This window comes from Penicillium argentinense (genome assembly GCF_028826775.1).
Source record: "Penicillium argentinense strain IBT 30761 chromosome Unknown utg000009l_segment0_segment0, whole genome shotgun sequence".
Taxonomy (NCBI): Eukaryota; Fungi; Ascomycota; class Eurotiomycetes; order Eurotiales; family Aspergillaceae; genus Penicillium; species Penicillium argentinense.
Window position 1 is genome coordinate 4,361,338 of NW_026622668.1, and position 27,106 is coordinate 4,388,443.

At 49.6% G+C, this 27,106-nt stretch overlaps 9 protein-coding genes across 9 annotated transcripts; 4 read left to right on the forward strand and 5 right to left on the reverse strand.

Annotated features, from left to right (window-relative positions):
• Positions 1 to 507: 507 nt before the first annotated feature.
• Positions 508 to 1,520, forward strand: N7532_009205 (DUF1774 domain-containing protein; the record flags this gene model as incomplete). Its single annotated transcript, XM_056621696.1, has 3 exons — positions 508 to 731; positions 825 to 1,264; positions 1,321 to 1,520. The coding sequence occupies 3 exons, from the start codon at positions 508 to 510 to the stop codon at positions 1,518 to 1,520; spliced, it is 864 nt and encodes a 287-aa protein (XP_056472502.1).
• Positions 1,521 to 2,449: 929 nt separating this feature from the next.
• On the forward strand, positions 2,450 to 6,172 carry chsB (chitin synthase class II; the record flags this gene model as incomplete). Its single annotated transcript, XM_056621697.1, has 4 exons — positions 2,450 to 2,685; positions 3,038 to 4,949; positions 5,005 to 5,171; positions 5,236 to 6,172. 4 exons carry the CDS (start codon positions 2,450 to 2,452, stop codon positions 6,170 to 6,172), a joined length of 3,252 nt encoding a protein of 1,083 aa, XP_056472503.1.
• A 393-nt stretch (positions 6,173 to 6,565) lies between these two features.
• N7532_009207 (phenylacetaldoxime dehydratase family protein) lies at positions 6,566 to 7,813 on the reverse strand (the record flags this gene model as incomplete). Its single annotated transcript, XM_056621698.1, has 1 exon — positions 6,566 to 7,813. One exon carries the CDS (start codon positions 7,811 to 7,813, stop codon positions 6,566 to 6,568), a length of 1,248 nt encoding a protein of 415 aa, XP_056472504.1.
• Positions 7,814 to 8,616: 803 nt separating this feature from the next.
• Positions 8,617 to 10,244, forward strand: N7532_009208 (Glycoside hydrolase family 29; the record flags this gene model as incomplete). Its single annotated transcript, XM_056621699.1, has 3 exons — positions 8,617 to 9,261; positions 9,315 to 9,550; positions 9,599 to 10,244. 3 exons carry the CDS (start codon positions 8,617 to 8,619, stop codon positions 10,242 to 10,244), a joined length of 1,527 nt encoding a protein of 508 aa, XP_056472505.1.
• Positions 10,245 to 10,373: 129 nt separating this feature from the next.
• N7532_009209 (GNAT family N-acetyltransferase) lies at positions 10,374 to 11,045 on the reverse strand (the record flags this gene model as incomplete). Its single annotated transcript, XM_056621700.1, has 1 exon — positions 10,374 to 11,045. One exon carries the CDS (start codon positions 11,043 to 11,045, stop codon positions 10,374 to 10,376), a length of 672 nt encoding a protein of 223 aa, XP_056472506.1.
• Positions 11,046 to 18,860: 7,815 nt separating this feature from the next.
• Positions 18,861 to 19,427, forward strand: N7532_009210 (uncharacterized protein; the record flags this gene model as incomplete). Its single annotated transcript, XM_056621701.1, has 1 exon — positions 18,861 to 19,427. The coding sequence occupies one exon, from the start codon at positions 18,861 to 18,863 to the stop codon at positions 19,425 to 19,427; it is 567 nt and encodes a 188-aa protein (XP_056472507.1).
• A 413-nt stretch (positions 19,428 to 19,840) lies between these two features.
• Positions 19,841 to 20,765, reverse strand: N7532_009211 (SDR family oxidoreductase; the record flags this gene model as incomplete). The annotated part of the gene is made up of 4 exons (XM_056621702.1): positions 19,841 to 19,912; positions 19,967 to 20,066; positions 20,130 to 20,664; positions 20,729 to 20,765. 4 exons carry the CDS (start codon positions 20,763 to 20,765, stop codon positions 19,841 to 19,843), a joined length of 744 nt encoding a protein of 247 aa, XP_056472508.1.
• Positions 20,766 to 22,457: 1,692 nt separating this feature from the next.
• On the reverse strand, positions 22,458 to 24,416 carry N7532_009212 (putative glutamyl-tRNA(Gln) amidotransferase subunit A; the record flags this gene model as incomplete). The annotated part of the gene is made up of 7 exons (XM_056621703.1): positions 22,458 to 23,009; positions 23,059 to 23,182; positions 23,234 to 23,655; positions 23,706 to 23,805; positions 23,857 to 23,930; positions 23,989 to 24,087; positions 24,138 to 24,416. 7 exons carry the CDS (start codon positions 24,414 to 24,416, stop codon positions 22,458 to 22,460), a joined length of 1,650 nt encoding a protein of 549 aa, XP_056472509.1.
• An 873-nt stretch (positions 24,417 to 25,289) lies between these two features.
• N7532_009213 (putative di-, tri-valent inorganic cation transporter) lies at positions 25,290 to 26,869 on the reverse strand (the record flags this gene model as incomplete). Its single annotated transcript, XM_056621704.1, has 9 exons — positions 25,290 to 25,568; positions 25,622 to 25,701; positions 25,748 to 26,060; positions 26,106 to 26,188; positions 26,236 to 26,316; positions 26,382 to 26,529; positions 26,584 to 26,628; positions 26,684 to 26,733; positions 26,788 to 26,869. 9 exons carry the CDS (start codon positions 26,867 to 26,869, stop codon positions 25,290 to 25,292), a joined length of 1,161 nt encoding a protein of 386 aa, XP_056472510.1.
• Positions 26,870 to 27,106: the final 237 nt, after the last annotated feature.

The window sequence follows — 27,106 nt, forward strand, 5'->3', positions numbered from 1 at the left end:
ACCCGGATCCGCCAGGCCCGTGCACAGATCGACCATGGCGCCATCAGGCGCAACCCCTGCGTTGTTTTATTTTACATACACATACACTCGAGTGGACAAGGTGCTGCCATACTATAAACTCTTGAGTACGAACACAACGCATTGGCAGCGGTTGTACGGCCCCACCTAAAATCAAGAAATGCCCTCGACATAAATGACGGCACCAAGCTCAGCAGGTCCCCACTTTCGCTCTCCACCTACTGGCTACACTGACACTGTACAGCTGTACCACTGGGCAGTATACTCGTTGGCAAGTGGTACTTGGTATGTACGGTAATGATGTCAAACAATCTGACCTCATAGCCGCAGGCTCCATTCCCGCTGAATGGCCGGCCAGACCTGGTCATCCGACCATGCGGGGTTCGTCGCAGACTTAATATGCCGCCTCCCACCTGGACTCACCTGCTCTGCTAGACCTCACGTTGCGGGCCATCACGTTCATCTCTAGCACCTGTGATCAGGATCGAAATGGCTATCTACAACCCCTTCGCCCGGCGCGAGACGCACAACGCCCGCGCGCTGAATCTCTATCGCGTCCTCGTGCCCCTCACCTGGGCCCTCGTCGTCATCGTCGGCGTCTACTATTCGCTACACTCGCCTGACGATGTGAAGAAGAGTAAGAAGATTTGGAAGCAGGCGAATAAGCATAAGACGCCGTTTAGTCAGAATACGACTGTTACGGGGATTTACTGGTGAGCAGCCCATATATTGAGGTGGTAGCTATAGCTATAGCTATAGCTATAGCTTGACCTCAGCTTTAGTAGACACCTACTAACATTCACAAGGATCCTCCTCCTTCTCTCCCAACTCAGCTACGTCTGGCATCTCTTCTCGAAAGATGCTGCCGTTGTTGCCTCCGCCGCCAATGTTGCTGGCCACTTCATCTTAAACAACCTCTTCACCTTCGCCTGGATTCTCCTCTGGACCCGCAACTACTTCTGGGGCGCCGAAATCATCCTCATCGCCCACCTTATCAACCAACTCTCCGCCTACTGGAGGCACCCTGGCCTGCCGACCTTCGTGCATCTCTCCGCCGTCGCGGGCCCCCTGGCGTGGACCGTCACCGCACTGTTCTGGAATGGCGCTGTCGCGACGCATAGCCATAACCTGCCCGGTCGCATTATTGCGAATATTTTCATCTGGGTTATTCTTGCCATTGGGTTGTTCCATGTTTCTGTGAGGCAGGATTATATTATTGGGTATTGTTTTAGTTTCTTGACGCTTTGTAAGTTTGCCTGACCATCAGCATATATTTTGTGGAGACGCTAATGCAGTATCCAGCTCTGGCTCTGCGACAGTTCGCTTTGAAGATCATTGCCTTGCAGTGGATCTTCGCGTTCGTCGTCTTTGCGCTCTTCACGGTCACCTCGCTCTATATCTCTAGTACCAAGTACTACGGTCGCGACAGTCTCTTCCGTCGTGTTGCGCATCCCGAGGCCTCTGATCGCGAGAGACAGCCTCTACTCAACGAAGAGGCGTGAACCCCTCCCAAAACTACGCGTAAGCTGTCGTATGTTAGGCTCGACATGTGAGTGGTGGAGGTCACAAGTGCAGTATGGGTGGAATAGTGCAGACTGGACTGCCCTGCGGGGCGAGCTAGTGCGTCCTTTACTCTGGCGATGATATTTGAAAAGGAAGTTGGAATACCTGATGTTTCGGAAGTATGCCGTTTACGTGATACGTTGGATCATCCCCACTCTCGTTTATTCATAATACCTTTGGCGTTGGCATAGTTATGAATTTGTGACTTATGAATTCCTCATTATTCTATAACACGAATTAATCAATCTACGAGTGTTTATGCATTGCGTCGCTTGACCCACTTGGTGGATCTTGAACCGTGCTGCGAACCATCGCAACCATAAGCGATCGAGTATATTAAAACGAAGTGGTTAGAGGATCGCGCAAGGATGGTCCAAGTAAATCTGAAATTCATATCCAGTAAAAACCTATATCGAAAATTAAGCCCTATAAAATTGGCGTTGTCTCACCCGGTGCAGCTCCTAGTGGTGCAGTGTTGATCCTTGCTGTGGGCGTTGCCAGGGTAACCGCAACACTCCGCTTTTTGTTGATGCGGAAGGTGCGGGCTGGACTCGTTCCGTTCTTCTATTCTACACAACACCTTCAACACTTCGTCCTCACCACCATCTCCGTTTGGCTATTTTCATCTCTATACGATCGCTTTCGATTGCATCTGCTGTCAACTTATCCTCAACGTCTGGACAGGTCCAGGTGGGCATTCCACGATCGACATTCCTGACGAGCTATCTACTAACGCGACTCGCTGCAGACCTGCCCTGTCTTTTCGAGTGCTTGTCCCACTGCGCACCCTTTCTCGTCCGTTTGCCCTTAGTAGCCCTACTATGAGCACCTAGGGTCGCATCATCGCAAGCATTCCACAGTTCACGTCATGAACCGTCACCCTCCGTCTGGCTACGGCGATGAGCCGCCAGCCTACGACCACGAGGCTACCTCGTTCCTTTCTCACGACGATTCCCCGACCAATACTGCCAGACCTAACGGTGCCACCATGCGTCTGTTGCCTACCAGTGGTGACATTGATGCCGATATGAATGACTCTCGAAGCTACAGAGCGCCGTCGCCTTCGCAGTATTCTTACCAGCCTGAATACGCTGATTCTACTCCGTACGTGTGATCTTTGTTACTTATTGATTCCCCGACACATTCCCATCGTTGCTCCCGCAATGCTGCCCCATATCCCCTCCACTTTTGAATTCTCCCTTGACCCCAAACGCGGTGGCACTGACCAGTGCTTGGTGGGCTGCTGAGGAATGAGCTCGCTATTGGACGAGGATACCTTGTTCCTGGTGTTCTTGCGGGTGCTGGTCCGCCCATAAACAATGTACCCATAGTACTTTTTGTACTTGTTGTACTCGCTACCCAAGCCCCGCGTCATCTCCACCTGCCTATACTCTGGCAGATATTGCTTCACAATGGATTTGTCGCGACCGAGAACTAACATTCGGACGCGCAATAGGACGGGAGCTGCTTCAAGCTATGACAATCGTTACTACCAGGTCCCCTCGGCTACTTCACCTTCGCGTCCTCCCTCCAGCTTGGGAACTGCGCCTACAATTCCGCCGCCTACTGCCAGTCTGGCCGACCCTTCTGTGTATCCGTCTATTCCCCCTCGCACCGGCTCTCCCACCCGTCCATGGAGCCCTGGTCATGTTCGTCCTCCTTCCGTTTCGAGTGTTGGCTATGAGCGCGCCGATATCAACGGAAGCCCTCGCCCCGGTACTCCCAGTTCCCGATATGGCGGTAGTCCTCGACGCCCATTGCCACCCGCACCTCTCTTCTCTGGTCCCGCTGCCTCAACTGGCCCAGACACCAGCATTGACATCGGTGATGGTGTTGCTGGCGAAGATCCCTTCGGTGGTGGCGGCCGTACCATTCACCACAACTCGCGCGGCAGTGTCCGATCCTTCATGAGCGAGTCTACTATTCTGGGTGACGAAAAGGATGCCATGTCCAAGGTCGACCTCGAGGAAGAGGTCGAGGATGAGGACGACGGCATGATCGACCCTAATCTCCACTATGGACCGGCTCCCGAAAAGCAGGGTCGCCGCGGCGTGCGCTCGACTCAGATGGTCAAAAAAGAAGTCCAACTCATTAACGGTGAGCTGATCCTAGAGTGCAAGATTCCGACCATCCTGCACAGTTTCCTGCCTCGTCGTGACGACCGCGAGTTCACCCACATGCGATACACGGCTGTTACTTCTGACCCCGATGACTTTACGAACCGTGGCTACAAACTCCGTCAACAGATCGGTAGCACAACCCGCGAGACGGAGCTGTTCATCTGCGTGACCATGTACAACGAAGATGAGATCGGTTTCACCCGCACTATGCACGGTATCATGCGCAACATCAGTCACTTCTGCTCTCGTACCAAGTCCCGCACCTGGGGTAAGGACGGTTGGAAGAAGATTGTGGTCTGTATCGTGTCGGATGGTCGCAAGAAAGTACATCCGCGCACTCTGAATGCTCTGGCGGCTCTTGGTGTCTACCAGGAAGGTATTGCGAAGAACATCGTCAATCAGAAGCCTGTCACGGCCCACGTCTACGAGTACACCACTCAGGTGTCTCTGGATTCCGATCTCAAGTTCAAGGGAGCTGAGAAGGGAATTGTTCCGTGCCAGGTCATTTTCTGTTTGAAGGAGCACAACCAGAAGAAACTCAACTCACACCGTTGGTTCTTCAACGCTTTCGGTCGCGCCCTACAGCCTAACATCTGTGTTCTTCTGGATGTGGGTACCAAGCCCCAGCCAAATGCGCTGTACCATCTCTGGAAGGCCTTCGATCAGGACTCCAATGTCGCCGGCGCTGCCGGTGAAATCAAGGCCGGTAAGGGCAAGGGTATGCTGGGATTGTTCAACCCGCTCGTCGCCAGTCAGAATTTCGAGTACAAAATGTCCAACATTCTCGACAAGCCTCTCGAGTCGGTCTTTGGTTACATTACTGTGCTTCCTGGTGCACTGAGTGCCTACAGATTCTTTGCTCTGCAAAACGACGCCGACGGACACGGTCCTCTCAACCAGTACTTCAAGGGTGAAACACTGCACGGTCAAGACGCTGATGTTTTCACGGCCAACATGTACCTCGCCGAGGATCGTATTCTCTGCTGGGAGTTGGTTGCCAAGCGTGAAGAGAGATGGGTTCTGAAGTTCGTCAAGAGTGCTGTTGGCGAAACTGATGTTCCGGATTCGGTGCCCGAGTTTATCTCGCAACGACGTCGTTGGTTGAACGGTGCTTTCTTCGCCGCTGTTTACTCCATTTTCAACGCCAAGCAGATTTGGAAGACGGATCATACCCTTGCGCGGAAGATTTTGCTGCACATCGAGTTTGTGTATCAGACTCTCAACCTGATTTTCACTTACTTCGGACTAGTAAGTCATTCTCTCCCTTGATTTTAACGAGGCAATGCTAACTTAGCCCATTTAGGCCAACTTCTACCTCGCGTTCTACTTCATTGCCGGCTCGCTTACTGACGAAAAACTTGATCCATTCGGTCACAACATGGGCAAGTACATCTTCATCGTTCTTCGATATGCCTGTGTCTTGGTCATGTGTCTCCAATTCATTATTTCGCTTGGCAATCGACCTCAAGGGTACGTATTATTACCGTCTCGTAAATTGTATGATAGGATCCCGACACTAACTAACCCCGCCCAGCGCGAAAAACATGTACCTCACAGGCATCGTCACTTACAGTGTCATTATGTTCTACACCATTTTCTGCACCTTGTACCTGGTTGTCATGGAGCTCATGTCCCGGGCTGGACACGGCAGCTCCGATTTTAAAGTGTCCGATACTCTCATGATGAACATCGTTTTGTCCATGCTGTCCACTGTCGGCCTCTACTTTTACACTTCGTTTCTTTATCTCGACCCATGGCACATGTTTACCTCGTCGATCCAGTACTTCCTTCTGATGCCTAGCTACATCTGCACGCTCCAGGTCTACGCCTTCTGCAACACCCACGATGTGACCTGGGGTACCAAGGGAGACAATGTGATCAACACGGATCTGGGTACTGCGAAGGTCATCAACGGCTCCACGGTGGTTATGGAAATGCCCTCTGAACAACTCGACATCGACAGCGGCTACGACGCAGCCCTCCGCAACCTCCGCGACCGCCTCGAAGTCCCCGAGCCGCCCATGTCCGAGTCGCAGATGCAGGAGGATTACTACCGCGCAGTCCGTACCTACATGGTTTCCATCTGGATGGTCGCCAACGTCATCCTCGCCATGGCCGTTTCGGAGGTCTACGGCGTCGACAGCGGCGGTACCAACGTCTACCTCGCTGTCATTCTTTGGGCCGTCGCCATTCTGGCCGCTATCCGTGCCGTCGGTTCTACTGCTTACGCTTTGCTGCACCTGATCCACAAGATCGTCGAAGGAAAGACCAAGTTCGATGCGGGTAACATTACCAACTTCGCCCCGTCTTCCTTTGGTCGTTCGAGTGTTTCGGGCGGTGGTTCGGAGAGTGGTTCGTCGCGTCCGAATCCCATTCGGTACAATGGTGGACCTAGCTTTAAGGACCGCATTAACGAGGCGCGCTGGTCCGTTAGTCGTTCTGCTGGTAAAATGATGTTCTGGCGCAAGTAGAAGCCCCTCCAAAGGCTTCAATGCTTGTGCTCAATGCTCGATATGGATTCCCCCTCTTGCCATGATTTGATCTGAAATTTTTTTTTTTTTTTTTTCATTTTTGATGAATTGTTTTTGCTGTCCGTTTCGAAAGACATTTAATGGTGTTGTGGTGTTTACTTTCTCTTCGGTGGAGATATTGTCACGATAGGTTTTGATTTTTGCTCTTCCATGAGCCATCTCATGTCCAATGTTTCATGCCCATGTCTTGAGTTATGGCATGATGTCCTTATGCTTCTATTCTTATCCTATTCTTACCCTCGTCCGCCAGTGACGGTAAGACTCAACTCAATGATTATGGACATTGATCACCTCCCTCCCCTTCCTTTACACTAAACCATGTCTAGTTATAGACTATAACTCCCCAACCTCAACCCCAACCATGTCCTTAATTCCCACCCCCGTTCCAGGAAGACAATTGACGTATTCAACCCCGATATCTCCCGCCCGTAAAACAGAAACCTCATGCCAAGTCCGAAACTTCCTCCCATCCCCGAATCGCCGCGCATGCCTCACGGCCCCGGCGTGAATCGCTAGATGAGATGGGTGTTTCGACGCCCAGGTTTCGAGGTGCGTGAGGGATTTGAAGAATGCTGTTACGCAGGATTCTTGCAGCTCTTGCATTTCAAGTGGCTGATTGGGGTCTAGTAGGATATGACTGTATGTAGTTGCGGGTGTAGTGGTAATGTTCCGCAAGTACCGCACACCCCAAGCACCACTCTCAGACCCCCATAGATGCTCTAATCCAGTTCTGAGTTTCAGCTCGAGGGTTCCCGTGTACGCTGTTTTTTCGTCGGGTGTGCAGAGTGCCCAGTATTGTCCCGAGCGGATGTGGACTATATTGTTCGGATTCGTGGCTGTAATCGAGACGCCTAGCCCGATATCCACTGGCAGGTTGAGGCTCAGGGAGGTGTTGGATGAGGATTCATGGGCGTGTGATGAGCATTCATGAAATAAATCCTTAGCGGAATCAGGAATCCGATCCCGTGCTGCACCCCAGTACCCCGTATTCACATGCTCCTTCAACCACGTCCCCGGCAACTGTGCAAGTCCGGGTAAATAATCTGATTTTGAATAGACTGTCTCGAGACGGCCGGTGTCTGAGACGAATGTTTCCTTCCAGAGTCCGATGTGCGGTTTTATTGGATCCGGCAACGATGCATGTATGGATACGAGGTCTAGTGCTGCGAGTGCGGTTTTGTATTCTTGTTCTGAGGTCCAGTAGCAGCTCCAGATTATTGATGTGTGTCTTCGTCTGGTTGTGGTGAGAATATCGTCTAGGAGGAGGAATTGCTCTGTTGAGCTTGGGGTGTGGTGTGTGAGACAGATGCTTATTGCGGAGTGTGGTGCTGATAGTTGTTCCAAGGTTTCTTCTTTTGTAAGGGTGGGTTGTTTGTGGTGTTGGATGCCGATGTAGGCTGTGAAGACTTGTTTTTGGGTTTCTGGGAAGACGAGTTGGAGGCGTGGTCGGGGGTTGTGGCTTTCTGGTTGGATTAAGGGGTATTTTCTTTCCATTTTGTTGCTGGTGGTTTGCATGATGATTGTGAACTGGGTGTGTCGGGAGCTCCGTTTGGCTTTTGATGAGTCGTGGTTTCTGGGCATTGTGGTTGCCGAGGTACTCGTTTGATGCGGGGTTGGTCTTGATTTGATTTTGTCAAGCTCGCGAGTCGCTACATGGAGATCATTCCGTTTGTGGCTTTCAAAAGGTAGTTAGATTTTTTTTTTCCCAACTCGCTTTTCTTGTATTTCGCGTCGACTTGTACTTGAAATGACTTCTCTCTGCTGGAGGTCTATGCCTTAGGCTTTTTGTCCGTTGGAACTTTCACATCAGATAAATTCACGTATGTGGACGAAGTACTGCTATCGGCGGTTGTTTAAGTTGACTGGGTTATCGTGATTGATGAGAATACTTTCTTCATCTAATGCACCGTTGTGAGCCCAGGCCTCAGCACAATATCTGGCTTGAACAATCTTTTCTGCCACTCTTTCATCTGATAAAGCTCTCAGATGCAATTTGTTCCTCGATTTTTGGTTCATAGGTGCTAGTATATTGGTCTTTTGCATAATAGGTGATCTTGACCACTTCAGTATCCCAATTATCCGCACATAGCTAAGCATTCCGAGTTTTATCCGCACCTATTTTCCGATTGGCGGGTATTTCATCTCAGCGCAGTAGCTTAGCTCTCCTGGGAGAAATGCAACAGCAGCCTCGAGTCCGCATGTCGATCTTCAGCATTGCTTCCCCGCTCCAATCTCCAACCGACATACTACCGTAGGAATCCTTAGTTATGTTACATCGCTAATCGTCTCAGGGTGTATCACTAGGACGCTGTCAACACAGTATAAAGCTCTGGAGATGATCAGCATGCAGCAGCCAAGACAAATTCCTCGCAAATCTGCTTACCATGAAACTCCATCTAAACATCCTCGGCATATGCGCCGCAGTGACAGCAGCTGGCACCTACAAGCCACAATACCGAATTTCCCCGATCGACGGCTCAAAGATCGCCTTACCAACAAAAGAACAGCTAGACTTCCAAGACAAGGAAATCGGCGTCCTCATCCACTTCGAGATAGCCACATACCTCGACATCGACGGCTGCAACAATGTTCCCAACCTCGTGCCAAACGTTGATCTCTTCGACCCTACATTAATCAACACCGATGCATGGATGGATACGACGACGGCACTTGGTGCCAAGTACGCCACGCTGGTTGCTAAGCACAATTGCGGATTCACCACTTGGCCGAGCAACGTGACTTTTCAAAATCGCGATAATGAGACCGTGTCGTATAATTATACAATTGCCCATTCGCCTGTGCATGGGCAGAATATTGTGAGGAGCTTTGTCGATTCGGCTCAGAAGTACAATATTGGTCATGGGTTTTACTATAGTGTTGTCGTGAATAACTTTCTGAATGTGCAGAATTCGGGGGTTAGGGCGGGCTCTTGGGCGCCTGGTCAGGTTAATATTACGAATAGCACTTATGATCAGGTTGTTTTGGATCAATTGGGTGAGCTGTGGAAGGATTATGGGAGCTTGACTGAGGTGAGAGAACTGACGCGAGATATAGCCCTGAGTTTTACTGACTTCAGTTCCAGATCTGGTTTGATGGTGGATATAGTAGCTCTCAGCAAGAAAAGGTCGAGACTCTCCTTGAGAGTACCCAGCCACAGGCAGTTATTTTCAACGGATGTGATACCGATGGCAATTGTTTATCGGCTAATTCCAGTAAGCGCAATCCCATCCCTATTCTACGCGTTTCATCTCAACTCACTATCACAGTCCGGTGGATCGGCACAGAAGAAGGACAAGCACCAGAGGAGAATTGGTCAACGTATGGTCCTCAGCACCTTTGTTTTAATCAAAAATACTGACTGATTAGTGGCGTAACCAATGACGGTGGCGACCCTACAAGTCCCTACTTCTGCCCAGCCGAATGCGACACCACTCTACAGACCGAAGACCGCTGGTTCTTCGGCGTTGACCAGCCACTGCGATCCATCGAAGAAATGATCGATGTCTATCACAGGACAGTCGGTCGCAACTGTCTTCTGGAGCTTGATCTCACACCAGACCGAAGCGGACTTATTCCCGCCAGCTATGCAGCTCGGTATAAGCAGCTTGGAGATTTCATCAGCTCATGCTATGATAATCCAATAGCGCCACATGCAGCGCATTCTGCGGACGATAAGGGTGTGTACACCATCAAGTTTGATTATCCGACTGCTATCGATCGGATCGTTTTGATGGAAGATCAGACGAATGGTCAAGTCATTCGATCTTATCAAGTTCAGGCGAAGGTTGTTGACAGTCAAGATGCTAATGGTACATTTTCCGTGTCATTTTCCCACGTCTCAAACGGAACGAGCATTGGTCATAAGAAGATTGATATCTTCGAAAAGCCGATTTCAGTGACTGAAGTTCGAGTCAAGACCACCTACGTGGATACTCCGAAGTGGCGGTCCGTTTCGGTTCATCTTTGTGATCAGCTGTCTACGAATTCATGCACTTCAACTGAAGCTAATTAGATGAAATCATGCAATGAGAAGACGTAAGATATCTTAGCCGTGAAGTAAGGAGCACATCTATAAGATTTGCTCTATATTACACATAGCACTGAAATAGCTCCAGTAGCACACAAGGTACCGACAACCACCTCAATTATTCCTGCTCACAGGAAAATAACGGAACGCCACAAGCTGAACCATTTTATTAGGATCAGAAACGTCCTTCTCCTCATACTCCCGAAACCGCTCAAACCCAGCCTTCAACAAAACACCCTGACTCCCCAAATTGGCCAACTCCGTAATAGCAATGAGATGCTCCTGCACCGCCCCCTCCCCATTCACCATGTTTTTCTGGACATTCACCTCCCGCTCCGACCTAGGCAACTCCTCCCAAGCCCGTAACCAAGCACTCACAAACTCCGTCGCAATCCCCTTACCCCAGAATTCCTTCCGGAAAATATACCCCAATTCCGGCCAGCCATGTTCTGCGGGGTACAGATGGCAGCCGCCCATTCCGATCAGTTTTCCGCTGTCCTTGAGGCAGATTGCACAGTTGAATGTCTTGGCGTCGTTGGGCGGGAGAAAGTGATTGAGCTTTTCCCGGGTGGCTTCGATGTTGGGGTCGATCTCGCCTTTTGAGGTCCATCTCATGACTTCTTCTTGGGTTCGTAGGACATATAGTGCTTCGGCATCGCTTGCTGCAAGGGGTCGAATGAGCAGTCGGTCTGTTGTCAACGGGGACCGTGCGTCATGTGGCGGGAGTGGAAGAGTCGGGAGTGAGGCCTTGACGGTCACGACATTGTCTGGCTGAGGGTACCACATGATAACAGGGTGAACTTGCGATTATATACCTAAAGGCTCTTCAATTACATGTATATTTGAATAAATTCGTGGATGAGTCATTCAATTTACTTTGAGCGGACCGTGCGAAGGCGGTGCGAAGGTTGCCGCGGCCACCCGCGGCTTCGAGTTTCGCTTAAAGGTCAAAAGAGAGGGCATGGGTATATACTTTGATCGTTAGGGTGAGGGGGAAATATGAGTATTCCCTGCTATTTATCGTGTATATACAGATTGAAGGTAAGGTTATGGTACCTCAGGTACCTACCTCATCTTGTATGCGGCTAATGCGTATCTCCTTAATTATGTCACTGTAAACAATAGCTTTCCGTCTGCGAGGAGTATATTTCACATCCGTCGTCTCCTTCTGTATGCGATGTCCGATGGTGCCGAAAATTCACACTAACGCTCTATGAACTGCATACTTTGTCAACTCGTATTCCCATTACCAGCACGAGTGGTGTCATGGATAATCTGGCGAAGAAGGGAATCACATGCCCAAGAATCGCGATTGGCGAAAAAGGCGAAGATGATTTACGCAATTTCATCACCGTACGAATGGACCGCATCAATTCCCTCCCCGTACCAGACAGGTCGGTGTGCCAGCGTTGAGAGCGAAGAACATCGACAAGTTGTCTCGGCATACTGGTAGCAACTATCACAAGATCGACTGAGCCTTGAACGATATTAATGCCTTGGACTACGTGGATGGCATTGACTCGATCCTGGATAATTCAGGCAAGGAATTGGCTGAGCATATCAAGGTGGAGACAAAAGCTCAATCAAATTCGCACTTCCGAGGAGCTGGCGGAGATCAACGAGATCATTCTGTGGACCACATATGCACAGGAGCAAATGTCAACGGAGAAAATGACAGCTGTACTTTAACTAAGAAGCGACGCGATTCCGCTTCGTCCTCTCGAAGCTTGCTTCAAGAGCAAGTTTCTACTGTTTGAAATTGAGAGTGATGGCTTCGTGGATTTCCGATCCTCACAGACCTTGGGCGCAATCCCAAGTCGACGTCAAATCGGCGCACACAACGAACAGAACGACACGAGTAACCATTCCAGTGATATCAACGTCGTTCAGCACTTCTTAAACAACGTCTTTCCACCCGCTCTTCTCCAAAAACTCGAGCTAGAGCAAAATTTGGCTGGTAATAAAATCCAGATCTACCAGGAGGACAAGGACAGAGCGCACATCCGAATCGCAGCTAGCTGTCTCCGTGTTTGGCTAGAGAAGCAAATGCGAGATTGACTGTCTTGCAGGTATACGCAGCCCGCCAATTGGTTCACCACTTATCCAAGGATGACCTGGCTCTGGTTGATCATGATTTGAAGAGCAATCTTGGACCGGATCTGGTGGAGCTTTTCTGCTTAACAGCGCGTATTAACAACCTCTTCTGGTCTAACAAGCCTGCACCGGCTTTCCCGTCTTGGATTCTGTAGGGTGCTGACGTCGAAGAAATCAAGACGTGGCTTGGGAATTCCGCTGTTGCTGCCGAACTTGACGGGCCTGCCAGGGCATGGACTACCAGGCTGCTGGATAGTGTCAGCAGTCAGTTTGAAGTGCTTTTGTTTCCAACTGCGAATCCAATTGCGGAGCTTTGCTTCAAGGAGCCTTCAACTGCGCCTTTGGCGAAATCGATGTTCCATTTTATTCTCCAGTGTCTTTCCAAGGTAAGCTAACAGATCCTCGGTCGCCTCGTGGAAAGTCTTCTAACGCAATAAATTTCGTCAAGCCAAACGATTCTGAAACTGGTTTAGTTGAGAAGCCTTCCTTGGAGCAGATTTACGATGCAGAAAAATGGGCTCAAACCGCGCTTGGTCTTCCAAACCTGATTCACTCGGGGAGGTTCAGATGGCATTTGTACTAGACGGCTTTGCTAAGGAGTCGGAAGCAGAAGGACGCTGTCGTCATGTACTGTTTCTGGTTCCTTCGAACTTGAGAGTGTCACACACACTCGCCAGACAGGTCTAGTCAGATGCAGAGGCAATTCAAATCCTCAGTGACCTTATGAAGAAGTTTGAAAAGGACTCCACCTGGTTGGAAACTAACAGCCATATTCTAGCTGAAATTGCCTTCGATCTGGGCTTCCGGTACTGGAACAACAGCCAATCCGAAAATGCTGTCAAGACACAGTCAAAGTGCATTGACTACAACCCCACTCACTACCAAAGTGCACAGCAAATTCTGTTCAAGTATTGTTCCAGCGAGAGGTGGGGCGATGTTATCGAACTCCTGGATAAACTTCGTGTCAACTCTGAGAGAGGTAAAATACTGTGGATTCTCCACTGCTCTTGGTTATTCAGCATCCACCCACATTGCAATAGTAATTGTATGGTAATTCGGGTCATTCTCGGAAGAACTGTGATGTAATACGCAGTTTATAGCCCCTGGATCATTTTCAACAGATCGGAACACACAGACACACTCTCGTTAATCCATCTCATGCATCAATTGGCCGTCCCTCGATACTAGATGATACACGTATCCGACATCCTGACAGTTATGAGCCCGGTTAGCCGCGCCGCACACGTGTAACTGCGAGCGTACCACCCCTGGCAGCACTGCAGCAGCGATTCGCACGATCGGGATACCCCTGAACGCACGCATCACGCGAGAAATTGGAACCTCGCCCCGCGCTCAACGCAGCAATCCCGTACCCTTGAACCTAGCATCAACACAGCATCAGTATCATCGCGAGAGAAGACAGGATGGCCGATTCACAAAGAGAGGAGATGGCAATGATCCCACCCGATCAGAAACTACGGGCGGAATCGCAGTGGAGGATCTGGATAGGACATATCAGGTCAGCAGCCATATCTGAAGATGTGTGGAATTATCTTGACCTCGAGAAGTCGGACGAAGAAGTTGAACAGCTTCCAATCGCACATCGGGAACCTATGATGCCTGTGGACCATCGCGGTAGAGAGAAGGATATCATGGACCTCACTGATGATGAGTTAAGGAGATGGCAGTTGCAGATACAGCTGTATGAGCGGCAGGAAACAAAGCGACAGCGGCTTGTTAAGGCTATGGCGCGCATGAATAGCCTTATTACCCGTTCAGTAGCCACTGAGTTTCACTATCTTATTGTCGATGAGGAAACTCCAAGGAAGAAGCTATTGAAACTGGCAGAGACATTCAAGCCAAAGCCTGAGAATCGACGACAGGAGCTCCGACGTGCGTGGAGATTGATGATCAGGCAACCTGCGAGAGATGTTAGCATTGATCAGTGGCTCACACAGTGGGAAAGCTTATATGAGGAGGCAAAAGCTGCCAAGGTTCCTGACTGTATTGAGAAAGATGATGCTATTCGTGACTTCCTAGATGCTGTGCAGGGGCTAGATGACACCTTCTGCTCGGGATGGCGACGTGAGCTTCGTATGAACACGACTGCTACGTTTCATGAGGTTATTGCCGATTATCGCAGCCGCCGTGGAGATCTAGCACTCACTTCTGGAAAGAAGCAACCGAAGATGGCCTTCGCAACCCTGGATGGTCAGAAAGAGGCAAAGCCAACTGGGAAAACAGAGAAGACTTATCGAACGAAGTGCCCATGCGGATACCCTCGACACCACTACTCAGAGTGCTGGTATATTGATGAGACCCTGCGAAGTGACGACTGGAAGCCAAGAGAAGGAATTGCGAAGCGCTTAACTGATGCTATCAAGCAAATGAGTCCTCAGGATCAACAGAAGATCAAGCAGCTGATGGAGAAAAAGAAGGAAGCACCATCAGCGCAGGCTCAATTAGCAGTATCAGAAGAGAAGCTTAGCTTCTTCATTGCAGCTGCAGCATCAACCGGTCAGCATCAGGTGACCAAACCGCTCAGAAATCGCTGGATTCTTGATTCAGGCACTACCCTGCATATCTGTAATGATCGTGGGCGTTTCAAAGTGTTCATCAAAGGGGAAAGCTCTGTTAAAACAGGTGATACTATGACTGCTACTACAGGGTATGGCACTGTGGACATGGTAGGCCAGGACCCTCAAACTGGCGAGCCTCAAGTGGTAGAGCTCACCAATGTTCATTATTCCCCGGGCTTCCATACCAATCTGATATCCTATTCAAAGATTGAGGATAAAGGATATTGGTGGAATCCTAGCAAGAAAGCCATTGTCAACAACAGCGACAGTCCAGTGTTACATGTGCGAAAGGAAAAGGGATTATACTTCATGGAATACTGCTCTTCTGATGCAGCCTTTGCAACCAAGCAGTCAGAAAAGCCACTCATTTCAGCAGCATCAGCCAGGCGCTGGCATCGTCGGCTAGGCCACGCATATAGCCAGAAGATTGAACTGTTGCCAGCGATGGTGGATGGAGTCAAAATTGATGGAAAGAGTGAAGACAACTCTCATGGTAACCCTGAACGATGTGAGGTCTGTCAGATCACCTCTGCGAAACGTCAGATATCAAGAAGACCACAGGGAGCCACATACGGGAAATTTGGGAGAATACACTTTGACCTTGTTCAAATTGACCCTGCCTATAATGGTGATCGCTGGTTATCCCATTTCTATGTGGATGGAATTCGATTCCATGCAGCATTCACTCACGAGAAGAAAAGTGGTTGTCAGCAAGCTGTGACACTCTTCTGTGCATATGTGAGGACCCAGTGGAACCTACCAATCCGAGCCTTTCGCTATGATAATGAGCGTTCAGCAGGTCGTACGGTAGAGCAATTCCTAGCAGAGGAAGGCTTTGTTGTTGAGCATAGCGTCGTTGGAACGCCAGAGCAAAATGGCTTCGCGGAGCGATCTGGGGGGGTGATAGTCACTATAGCACGCGCACTACTGCAGGATGCAGGTCTTCCGAAAGACCTGTGGCCAGAAGCAGTCAAAGCAGCTGTTTGGATAGTTAACAGATCGCCCACGAGGATGAGAGATGGAAAGTGGATTGTCCCATACCAGGAAGCACTTCATGTCCAGCAAGACCAACCACCACGAGTCAACCTTGCCAACCTCAGAATCTATGGATGCAGAGCGTATGTACGCAAGCAGGGCATCCCGAATGCAGCGAAGATGGAGCCTCGCGCAGAGATCGGTTATCTCGTTGGCTATGAAGCCTCAAATATCTGGAGAGTATGGTTTCCACAGAGAGGAGCTGTACGGGCAGTGCGAGATGTTGTCTTTGATGAGAACCAGTTCTTCAACCCACGAGAACTAGACAAACCACCAGTCAGCGATATAATTGAATCAATGCCTTGGATCACTGAACAGGATGAGGAAGAGGAGATACAACACCAGATAGTCCCTCTTTCCTCAAATGAAGCAGGAAGCAGAGAAAGCGCTGCTGAGAACATGCATGAACAAGCAGCAAGACATTCAGCAGGAAAAGCAACAAATTCGCAACAGAAGGAGGGACGACAGATGGCTACACCTTCACCAACGCCATCAGCATCACAGCAACGGGCACCTTCGCTTCCACCAGGAACATTCCCTAGCTCACCGCCACGGGAGTCATATGACCATGCTGAGCAGCTTCAAAATGAGCTCACAGCTGCATCACCCGCACAGGAGACTCCCAGAGCACCTAGAGATATCGATGGTGACATTTCAGAACGAAACATTGTGAGAGGAACGAGAAAACGACGAACAAGAGAGGATGACAACTTTGTCAGCTTTCAAGCTATCTCTGAGAAGGAAGAGGATAGCGTACTCGCAGCCTTCGCTACTGGATTAAACAGCTCCCGCACACACGCGCAAGTGCATCAGGATGAGTTACCTCCAGAGCCAGGAAACTGGAAGGAGATGATGAACCATCCTTACCGAGAGGGATTCCTGGCAGCTTGTGCTCTTGAAATTCAGACAATCAAGAGGAAAGGCACATATGAGGTCATACAACGACCAAATGACCACAGCATACAGATTCTACCACTCCGTTGGGTGTTCAACTATAAGGTTGATAGCAATGGCTATCTCAGCAAGCTCAAGGCCAGAATCTGCGTGCGAGGAGATCTCCAGAAACTTACCACAGAGGAGAAATACTCGGCAACCCTCGCTGCACGCACTGCACGAGCAGTCTTCTCATTAGTGGCTGCTTTTGACCTTGACACTTACCAGTATGATGCTGTCAATGCATTCCTTAATAGTTGGATTGATGAGGAGATCATCACTGAGATGCCAGAGGGTTTCAAGGAACAGAGGCAGTGCTGGAAACTCAAGCGAGCTCTCTATGGCTTACGAAAGTCTCCAAGGCTATGGCAACAAGAAGCGTCTAAGGTCCTGACTTCTTTTGGCTTACAAGTTGTACAGGAAGACCTCTGCCTCTTCTCCACAAACGGCATCATTGTTTTCTTCTATGTGGATGATATCATCATCGTCAACCATCCAGCCCAGCGCACACGCGCAACGGAACTGCGCCAGAAGCTTAATGAGCAGTGGGAACTACGTGACATGGGAGAAGCAGCGTGGTTTCTTGGAATCCGAGTTGTTCGAGATCGGCAGGAGAAAGCACTCTGGCTCTGTCAGGACTCTTATATCTCTTCTATGGCAAGCCGGTACCATCTCACAAATGGCCGCAAAGTTGACACCCCACTGCCCTCAGCACTGGCACTGAAGCCATATGAAGGAGAAGCAACTCGACAGCAGATCCATGAGTATCAGCAGAAAGTTGGATCAACGCAATATGCTACCACAATCACCAGACCAGATGCAGCAAAAGCAACCTCTGCGCTTGCACAATTCCTCACAAATCCAGGACCTGAGCACCTTGACGCCATCAACAGGGTCATTACCTATCTATATCACACGCGTTCTCTTGCTTTGACGTATCGCTCACGTCCACATGGAGACATTGAAGCAGTATCCTTCTTCAGCGATGCATCATTTGCGGATAACAGAGATAGGAAGAGCTCAGAAGGATATATCTGCAAGATGTTTGGTGGAGCAGTTGATTGGCGTGCCAGCAAGCAACGTACGGTTACCACTAGCACCACGGAAGCAGAGCTGCTAGCGATTTCGGAAGCCGCGAAGACCATGGAAATGTGGAAGCGCCTATTCTTATCCATCCGCTTTGATCCTGAACACCCTTTATCGATCAATTGCGATAACCAGCAAACGATTGGTATACTCACCAGGGAAATACCTCATTTACGTACGAAGCTTCGTCATGTCGACATACACCATCACTGGCTTCGACAGGAGGTTCAAACTGGCCGGATACATGTTGAATGGGTGGAAACAAAGGATATGGCCGCGGACGGCCTAACAAAGCAGCTCCCACGACAGAAACACACCGAGTTCCTGCAACAACTGAGAATGGAGGATATCCACACTTTGTTGGAATAACCTCAGCAATGAGAGCGGATGCTGGGGGGTGTGTCAACTCTGAGAGAGGTAAAATACTGTGGATTCTCCACTGCTCTTGGTTATTCAGCATCCACCCACATTGCAATAGTAATTGTATGGTAATTCGGGTCATTCTCGGAAGAACTGTGATGTAATACGCAGTTTATAGCCCCTGGATCATTTTCAACAGATCGGAACACACAGACACACTCTCGTTAATCCATCTCATGCATCAATTGGCCGTCCCTCGATACTAGATGATACACGTATCCGACATCCTGACACTTCGCTCTATTGGTGACGGATCTAACCTCACAGCCATGGCCTTCGACCAAGCAACAAACGACGAGTTCCACGAGGTGATAATGAGAATTGTCATCGGAGGAGAACGCTACGGTCTTCTTGACCAGGTATACCCAGGAGCAATTGAGCTTGCATCAAAACAACAAACCCACAACGATACGCATACCTCCTTCGATTCAACTACACAAACTTCCTTTCCAAGATGCCGAATCCACCAATCAACAGGGTCATGGAATATCTGGAGACAGCTTTGAATGAAAACCTCCCACAGATCACCTCGAACCTCGTGGTTCTGTTCTTCGTCGTGGGGTATAACCTAGGTCGAATCTACTACAACAAAGCTCAAGAAGACAAATTGGCCGGAGACAGGGAGCTCGCAATGAGCTACCTGCGAAAGATTGTCGATATCGTACCCGAACAATTACCAGAATGGCAACTCCTTCCCCCGCGCATGTTCGCTGCTCGGTACTACCACCAGGAAGGAGACGACGAGGCCGCCGGGCGCGAAGCCTGTCCATCCCGACAACTGGCCCTCGAACCCTTGTCGGACGACGATGAAGGCAACGAACTATCTGCGTTCTGGCACATTCTATTCTCAACGATTCCTTTCGGCGACGAGAAGAATGCCACTGCCGCCCTGGCCATGATTGGAAAAACGTTCAATGCATGGCCCCCGTTCGAGGAAGCTTTGCTTTTTGAACTTGAATGTGATGATAATTGTGGCCATGTTTGGAAAGATCCGGGTGATATGGGGTGGTGCAAGTACTGATTTAATGTTGCTTTGACTGGCGAGTGTGCAAAAGCGATCAAGGCTGGCGAATTTCGTCATAATACTAGTGACCCGGGTCATGATAATTTCTACATCCCTAGATTGGATGCTGAGAGGATGAGGAATATGCCGAAGTGTCATCTGCCGTGGGGTGATGAGGATACCACATTGGAGAGGTGGACGAAGGAGATTCGGAGGATGCACCCTGAACACTGAGTATGATGTTTAGTGTCTACCTAAGAGTACCTCGTTTTCAATATAATCATAATCAATTTAATTTCAGCAGGACACAGATCCTCTTGGTAGTAGAGTGGTAGGACATTGTCAGATACGAACTTTGAATATGCTTCACTTGATGTATAAACATTATGGTTGATTTACCCGAACCCATTCATTTGACTTTTTAGTCCCATCTACCAGGCCACACTCTCCCCATTGGAGTTGACAAAGTGGCCGGATGTAGTTGACTTCTTCGCTGCATCAATCTGTAAAGACGTTAGCAATACTGATCTGGTCGTCGCAATCAGGGCTCTTCATACTTGGTTTGTAATGCCGCGAACGGTATCCTCAACTGTGACTGGTGCCTTCTCTAGCCCAACCAACTGCGCATTGCGACTACCCATGTCGGTTTGAACGAGACTTGAGACGTCTGCATTAGTCTTCTGGTTCTTTCCTGAATGAAATTCTTAAATCTGAACTCACCCCGGATCAACCGACAAAGTAATCAAGTGCTTGTTCTCGGCATCAATTTTCTTAACGAGGAAGTTTCCAGCCACCTTCGACATGCCATAAGCAGCAGTCAGCGTGGGGATCTGTTCAATCCCGGAAAAGCTCGCTAGAAGGGTAGAGATATAGATGAGCTTGGGGGTACTGGCTTTCTCGAGCAACGATGCCGTGGCTTTGAACAGTCTGAGCGGACCCAGAGTGTTTACTTCAAAGTGGGAAATTACATCCTCGTCAGCCATTTCCTGTACCGGACCCCAGTGGGTGCAGACTCCCGCATTGGCGATCACAACATCGATATGCTCGATATGGTGTTGCGTCTGGATAATAGACACGGCCTTCGTAACGCTCGATGGGTTGTTGATGTCGAGCGGCACGACAATCAGACCAGAGCCCTCGCCCTTTGGCAACTTTTCGAGGTCTTGGGCTTTCTCGGATGAGGCATCTCGAACTGTTCCAATGACTGTGGTGTTTGGTTGGGCAAGGTAATGTGCCAGTAGACCCTTTCCAATGCCTACATTGTAAAAAACCGAATCAACCTAGAAACTTTCAGCGCTGGGATGATGTTGTCGGCTAACCTCGATTGGCTCCAGTTATAAGGACAACGTGACTCATCTTAGGTGCAAGTTGCGTGCCGTCGAAACTTGACAATTTGAAAAAGTGGATAGCCGGTGACTATCAAGTTACTCGTCCTGTTTTCTGCGCGAGATCTGTGAATTTATATCGTCGCGTGGACAATGGCGCTAAACCCCACGAATCAAGCAAAGACGGGTAAACACGGACATCCAACAGGAGGGGTTCGAATTGCATGCTGCTTGCCTTCCGCCGCGTGGCTAGTACTTTAGTTCAATAAGCAAATCAGAATGTCCGGATCGAGCTTAGTCGGTGGATCAGTTTCACTCCGGAAGGATCGCCGACCAGCCTGGTCTTGCTTTTCGGTGATCAAAAGCGGCAAAGGCGTGAGCACTAGAATATAATGGGGTGCCAAGATTCACCCGGCATTATCCGAGTCATGTACAGTATTTACATGCTCGTAGAATTTTGCATATTGTCTTTCGGTGCTTGCGAGCATTTGGGATAAATGACATCAGCCAAATAAGCAGTTGTTAGTCCAATTGATACATTACCCCGATGAATCTGGCCTCATGTCTACACAAAAACGAAAAGACAGTGCCGTTTGAGGTCACTGGTGTCGCATATCTCCCCACCGCTGTCTTTCTATACCTTGCTCTCTTTCAACGCATCTCCTTCCTTTCTCAACTTATCTTCTTTTTTCCAATCATCTTCTTTCTCTCTCTCGACAACTCTTCTTTCGTATCTTGTTTGCCCTCTCTACCTCTTATGTCATACAGAGGATTCCTACAAAAAGCCACAGAAGACCGATACCGGCACAACTCGAAGCGGCTCGAAATGATGCCTGAATATGGACAAATCTTACACTCATTCGTCCTCGAAAAGTGATTCTCCATCTGAGTCCACTCAATTTTTCCACGCCTGCTTTATCACACTATGATACAACAAAATCTACTCTGACTTGGCCATATAAAGGCCCAAATCAGAGCACCGAGCTGAATCAGGATTTAAGTGATGCAAAATATTTGCTTAACTTGGCCATGATTTGAACGGCGCACGACAATTGCTCACTTTGGCCTGGGCACAACAGCTCATATCAAAGAACCGGGCCGAATCATGAGACCAGCTAATCAAACTCCGGTTCTTCAGGGCCCCTTTATATGCTTGTCTTCTATAGCGACGGTCATTTGCACGGATTTGGTGTTCAATTTTGTCACACCCACGTGTGCCCAACATTTCAACGTTCCAGAATACTTGGTCCGGACTTCATGTTCGATGGTGTACAATGTAAAGGGCTGAAGCCCAGGATATAGCCTGGGCTATGCCCGTACACCAGGTGATCGCCAAGCTTCTGGGGTATCCAGTTCACCGCTAGATGCCCCCTATGTTTACTTTCTTTAAGCTTCAGATAAACAGCATGTTAGCACCGCTCAATTGAATCAATTCGACCGTAGCCCTTCACATACAAACCTACGCAAACCCAGAAATACGCGAGTATCAAGTATGCCTTGGCCCCTTTGCTATCACTCCGGTTGCCAGAAAAGATGAGGGATAATTTAATTAACCTCCATTCCGTTCGAGGCTGTTCAGTACAGCAATTATGCTAGCACAAGTCCGGCCGGGAGCCTTGATGCAAGCTACATCCACTCAAGCACATCAGCACAATGAAACACTTGAGAGCTCTTCAATTGTTTCACTCCTCTCTAAAGCAGTAATCTGTTATCACCAGGCCCACTAAACAGCAGGACCCTTCTTCCCATCCCTTACAACCTCCTCAACAAGCCTAGCCGCAGCAAGCGTCTCCTCATCCTTAAAATGGCGACCGGCAACCTGCAACGCAATAGGCGCACCCTCATACCGTTCCGGACCTTCATACTTTCTCCACTCCCTCTCATCCGCCTCATTGCGCGGAACATACTTCCTATCCTCATCGGTGAGGGCATCCAACTTCGCATCAACAACAAGTCCCGATGGGATCGTCGCAGCGGGAACATCTAGCAGGTTCCAAATCGCAGTGTAATTCCAGTAGTGCGACTCGCCCATGACGGCCGCGACGCCGGGGTAGTTGGGCGAAATGATAAAGTCCACGCCGCGGGTCTTGAAGAGCGCATTGTATTCGTCACGGAAGGTATCGCGCTCGCAATGCAGTTTCCAGGTTTCATGGTGGGTGAGTGGGTTAGGTCGGCCATAGGAGAAGGCCCAGTCGCTCAGTGGGAGTGGGGGTTCACCAGATGTGCGGAGCATTTGGCGTTGTAGGCCTGCGGCGTCGGGGTAGTAGAGGGCGGACTAGATTTGTTAGCTAACGGTAGTGTTGTGTTTGAGGCTGGGGACTTACGATGACGTCCCAGCCATAGCTGTGCTTGTATGGCTCCCAGTCGACGACCTTGATACCAGCTGCGAGAAGCTTCTCCTTTGCAACCCGCAGAGCACGAGTGACGGGAGGATGGGGACGGACAACACTATGGCTCCCTGTTAGTAGCTATCCCGACAGGCTTCGAGGGGCAACATACCCATCATCCCACATAATAGCTACGGTCATATCCTTCTTCGGAGTAGCATTCTTCCAAGGCAGAGGCACCAGCGAGGTCTCATCCTCCCACGGCTCCTGATCAATAACTGCCTTCTGGAAGAGTTCCAGGTCGTCAATTGAGGCCGGGCCCATAGGTCCAACCACACCGTGGATATCTTCTTGTCCAGCCGCAGCAACGTGAATACCCAGCATCGGGTTACGTCCAGAGGTAGGCTTGAAGCCATAGCCACCGCAGAAGGCAGCGGGTCCTCGGATTGATCCACCAATGTCAGTTCCAATTCCGAGAGGCGAGCATCGGAAGGCTAGCGCTGCGCCCTCGCCGCCGGAGGAACCACCTGGTGTTAGGGTCCTGTTAATCGGGTTGTAAGTCTTGCCGGTGATGTTGTTCTCCGAGCAGAGGTGCTGTTGTAGACTGTTAGATTTGCGGCTTTGCTGCGATTGACAGGACGTACCATCAGGGCCTGAGGCTGGTTCGTGCGGACGTGGAAGACGGCACCGGCTTTCCAGAGAAGCTGAAGCAAGTGTGCATCCTCATCCATTACTCTGTCGACCCTAATACAAGTTAGTATGTGCAATTTCATCAGAGGCGTGTACATGGCTTACCAAGCAACGTATCCAGTATGGCAAGTCTTGTTCTTGAACCCGACATGCTCCTTCACGCTGATAGGCACACCGTGCTGCACGAAGAGCATTAGCAAGCTGATAGATCATCTCGTCATAGAGCCAGTGTCTCACAAGAGGCCCAATCAGACGCCCAGACTTCTGATAGAACGCATCCAGCTCCTTGGCACGAGCAATGGCCTCGTCGGCCAGGAATTCAGTCGCGAAGTTCAGCTAGATCTTGTCAGTACAACACCATATATTCATCATAGAATCCTCCTCACCAGCTGATGTCCTAAGACAGACCGCTTCAAAAACGCCACAACAACTTCTTCAGCAGTCAAATTCCCCTTCCCCATCTCGCTCACCAAGTCCGTCGCCGACTGCTCCGTGATTCTGAGCTCGCGCTCCGTCAACAACCCGCTTTTCCTCGGGAAGTCGAGCACATTCTTCTGTGTAACGGGCGGCAGTTGATCGGTAGGTGCGAGCCATTTTTTGGGGACCGAATTATTCAGGAGATCCCTGCCTTTCTGCGCCTGCTGTTCCCAGCGTTGGATCGTCATTTTGAAATCTGTTGGTGGTGGTCACAAACTCGGGTGGGGTTGATAGCTCAAAATGCGACGGGGAGGTTGAAATAGGATAGTTGACGAAGGGAGAGATGAAGTGATACAATTGTTTCCCCCTCATTCACCGAGGTCCCCCGCATACGTGACCTGGTGGGACATGAAGCGGAATCGGAGCGAATTCGTGGCTTATGATAGGCACTTGAGGGCGGAGACCCCCGCGCTTGCTGGCAAGGCTACCACGCAGGGACGAGTGGAGCGATTGAGCGGCTCCCATTTGATTGTGCTTTTTCTAGCTGTCGACAACCATTTTCCTAAATGACCCTTGAGGCAATGATCAGCTGCGGAGTAATTCCGTTTGTCGATATGAGGTGCTCAAACCCCTCATATACAATACAGAGTTACCGAAAACGCTATGCCAAACTCATACTGAAGGCTTGATTTTAAAGGATTTACGGATGTAAAAGATATGTGCAGGTACAGCAAACAAAAAAAAAGATCTCTCCCTCGGGGAATCGAACCCCGGTCTCCCGCGCTTATCATTGTTAGTGACAAGCGGAAATCATGACCACTAGACCAAGGAAGATGGGTCAGCCGAGTTACTGCTCGGCCACTTGGTGTTGGTTGATGAAAGTGGAGCTTGAAACAGACTTTTCACACCCGCCACGCGCCACATCGAGTAAAAAAACGTTAAGGTATAAAGGTATAAAAAGAAACTCTCCCTCGGGGAATCGAACCCCGGTCTCCCGCGCTTATCAGTGTTAATGACAAGCGGAAATCATGACCACTAGACCAAGGAAGATGTGATAGCCGAGTTACCGCTCGACCACTTGGTGCTGGTTGATATCTGGAGACGGAAATTTGTCTTGATGTTCATCCACAACAGGTCAGGGCCTCGCACATTGTACCACAAACAACTTGGCACCGCAAACTCTTTTCCCCAGCTGCATATGCGTCGCCTTCCACTAGTACCTCCGGCTGCAGGGTCGCGGAATGAATCCCGTACGCGTGGAAGCATTCGTTGATTGTTCGGGCTGTTTTCAAAAATCCGCTTACCGAGGGATCAGAGACGACGACGTGCACTGAGGCGAGGGTTTTTTGCTGGTTGAGGCGCCAGATGTGCAGTTCGTGGATGGATTGGACACCAGGGACCTGGGAAATGCTTAGTATGACAGAAAGAAAAGAATTCTGCAGGATGTGATTACCTTTTCAAGGTCATGTTGTACGTCTCCCGGATCGAGTCCCATTGGTGCGCTCTCGAGCAGAATATGGCCGCTTCGTCGGACTGCGCCCTGTTAGTTTTGCTGGATGAATCGATGAGGGAAGCATACTCAATGGGATCGACGAAGCAATAATCATCAGTGCAATTCCCACACTGACTCCCGGATCGGCATAGTACCGTCCATCATACTTGGCGAGCCAGATAACCAAGGCAGCAGCCATGACACCGAGGTTATTTGCTGCATCGCAGATAACGTGCAGCAAAACACCCATCATTCCGAGATCGCCATGGTCGTGTCCACCGTGTCCATGGTTGTGTCCATGGCTGTGTCCATGGATATGTCCATGAGCGTGGTCATAACCATGGCCCGACACAGCGCCAGGCTTTTCGTGGGTAAAATGCTTGTGGTCATGATGCTGGCTCTATCAATACAATTGCGTCCGCGAAATTTGGCTCTCAGAAATTACCTTTGAAATCGAATCACTGCTGCTATCGCTCGTTGGCGATAACCCAGCTTCTATAGAAGGTGGACCCAAGTCATGTCCGTGTTCTAGATCACATTAGCATTGACACGTCAACACTGCCCAAAATGCATACCATGAAGGAATAAGGCGCTTATAATGTTCAATCCAAGTCCGATACACCCAACAATAAAAACAATCTTGGGTTGCTCGATGCCTAGACCATGTCGTTAACCAGCCATATTCAGAATCCGGCTCCACGGGATATGCACGGGTACTCACGATGCAGGGCGATAAATCGCTCGACTGACTGAAGGAAAATACTAATTCCCAATCCAAGAAGGAGGACTCCGTTAAAAAATGCACCTAGAAGCTGGGCGCGCTGCCATCCAAAGGAAAGATCTTTCGGGGATTCATTCTTTTCTGAGACCTAGATCATGGAGTTGTCAGAATATATCTCCACTGTCTCGTTGACGAAACGCACCTTCAGCGCTGCTAACGCAATCACGAAGCCAACCAGGTCATTTAACTAGAAAATAATCAGCGATAAATCTTTCTCGTAGCTTGCTAAGTTTTTGACGCACATAGTGGAATGCATCTGCGATAAGCGCAAGCGAGTGCGTGTAGAATCCGACTATCTTTTCGTGAGCACCAATTAGAAAGTAGATATATGGTGATTAGTACGAACCAGAAATCTCCCCTAGAAAAAACAGCGTCGATATGCTGATGACCACGATTAAACGCGTCGAGCGCGACAACCTGAACGGCATGATAGACGAGTCCCAAGCAGAGTGGGCGTGTCCGATCCTCCAAAAGACACCGACGGCGCTAAATCAAGCGCAAAGTCGTCACGTTGGATCAGTATTTTGTGTCTGGATATCGAAAGACGTCGTAAGAAGGTTCAAAATAGTGTGGACAGTCCACGGAACAGGGTAGAAATTTCCGAAGCTCAAAAGAATCTGCAGGAAACAAAAGCCTTTTACTTCTACCTCGAGTCGGTTCAAAAA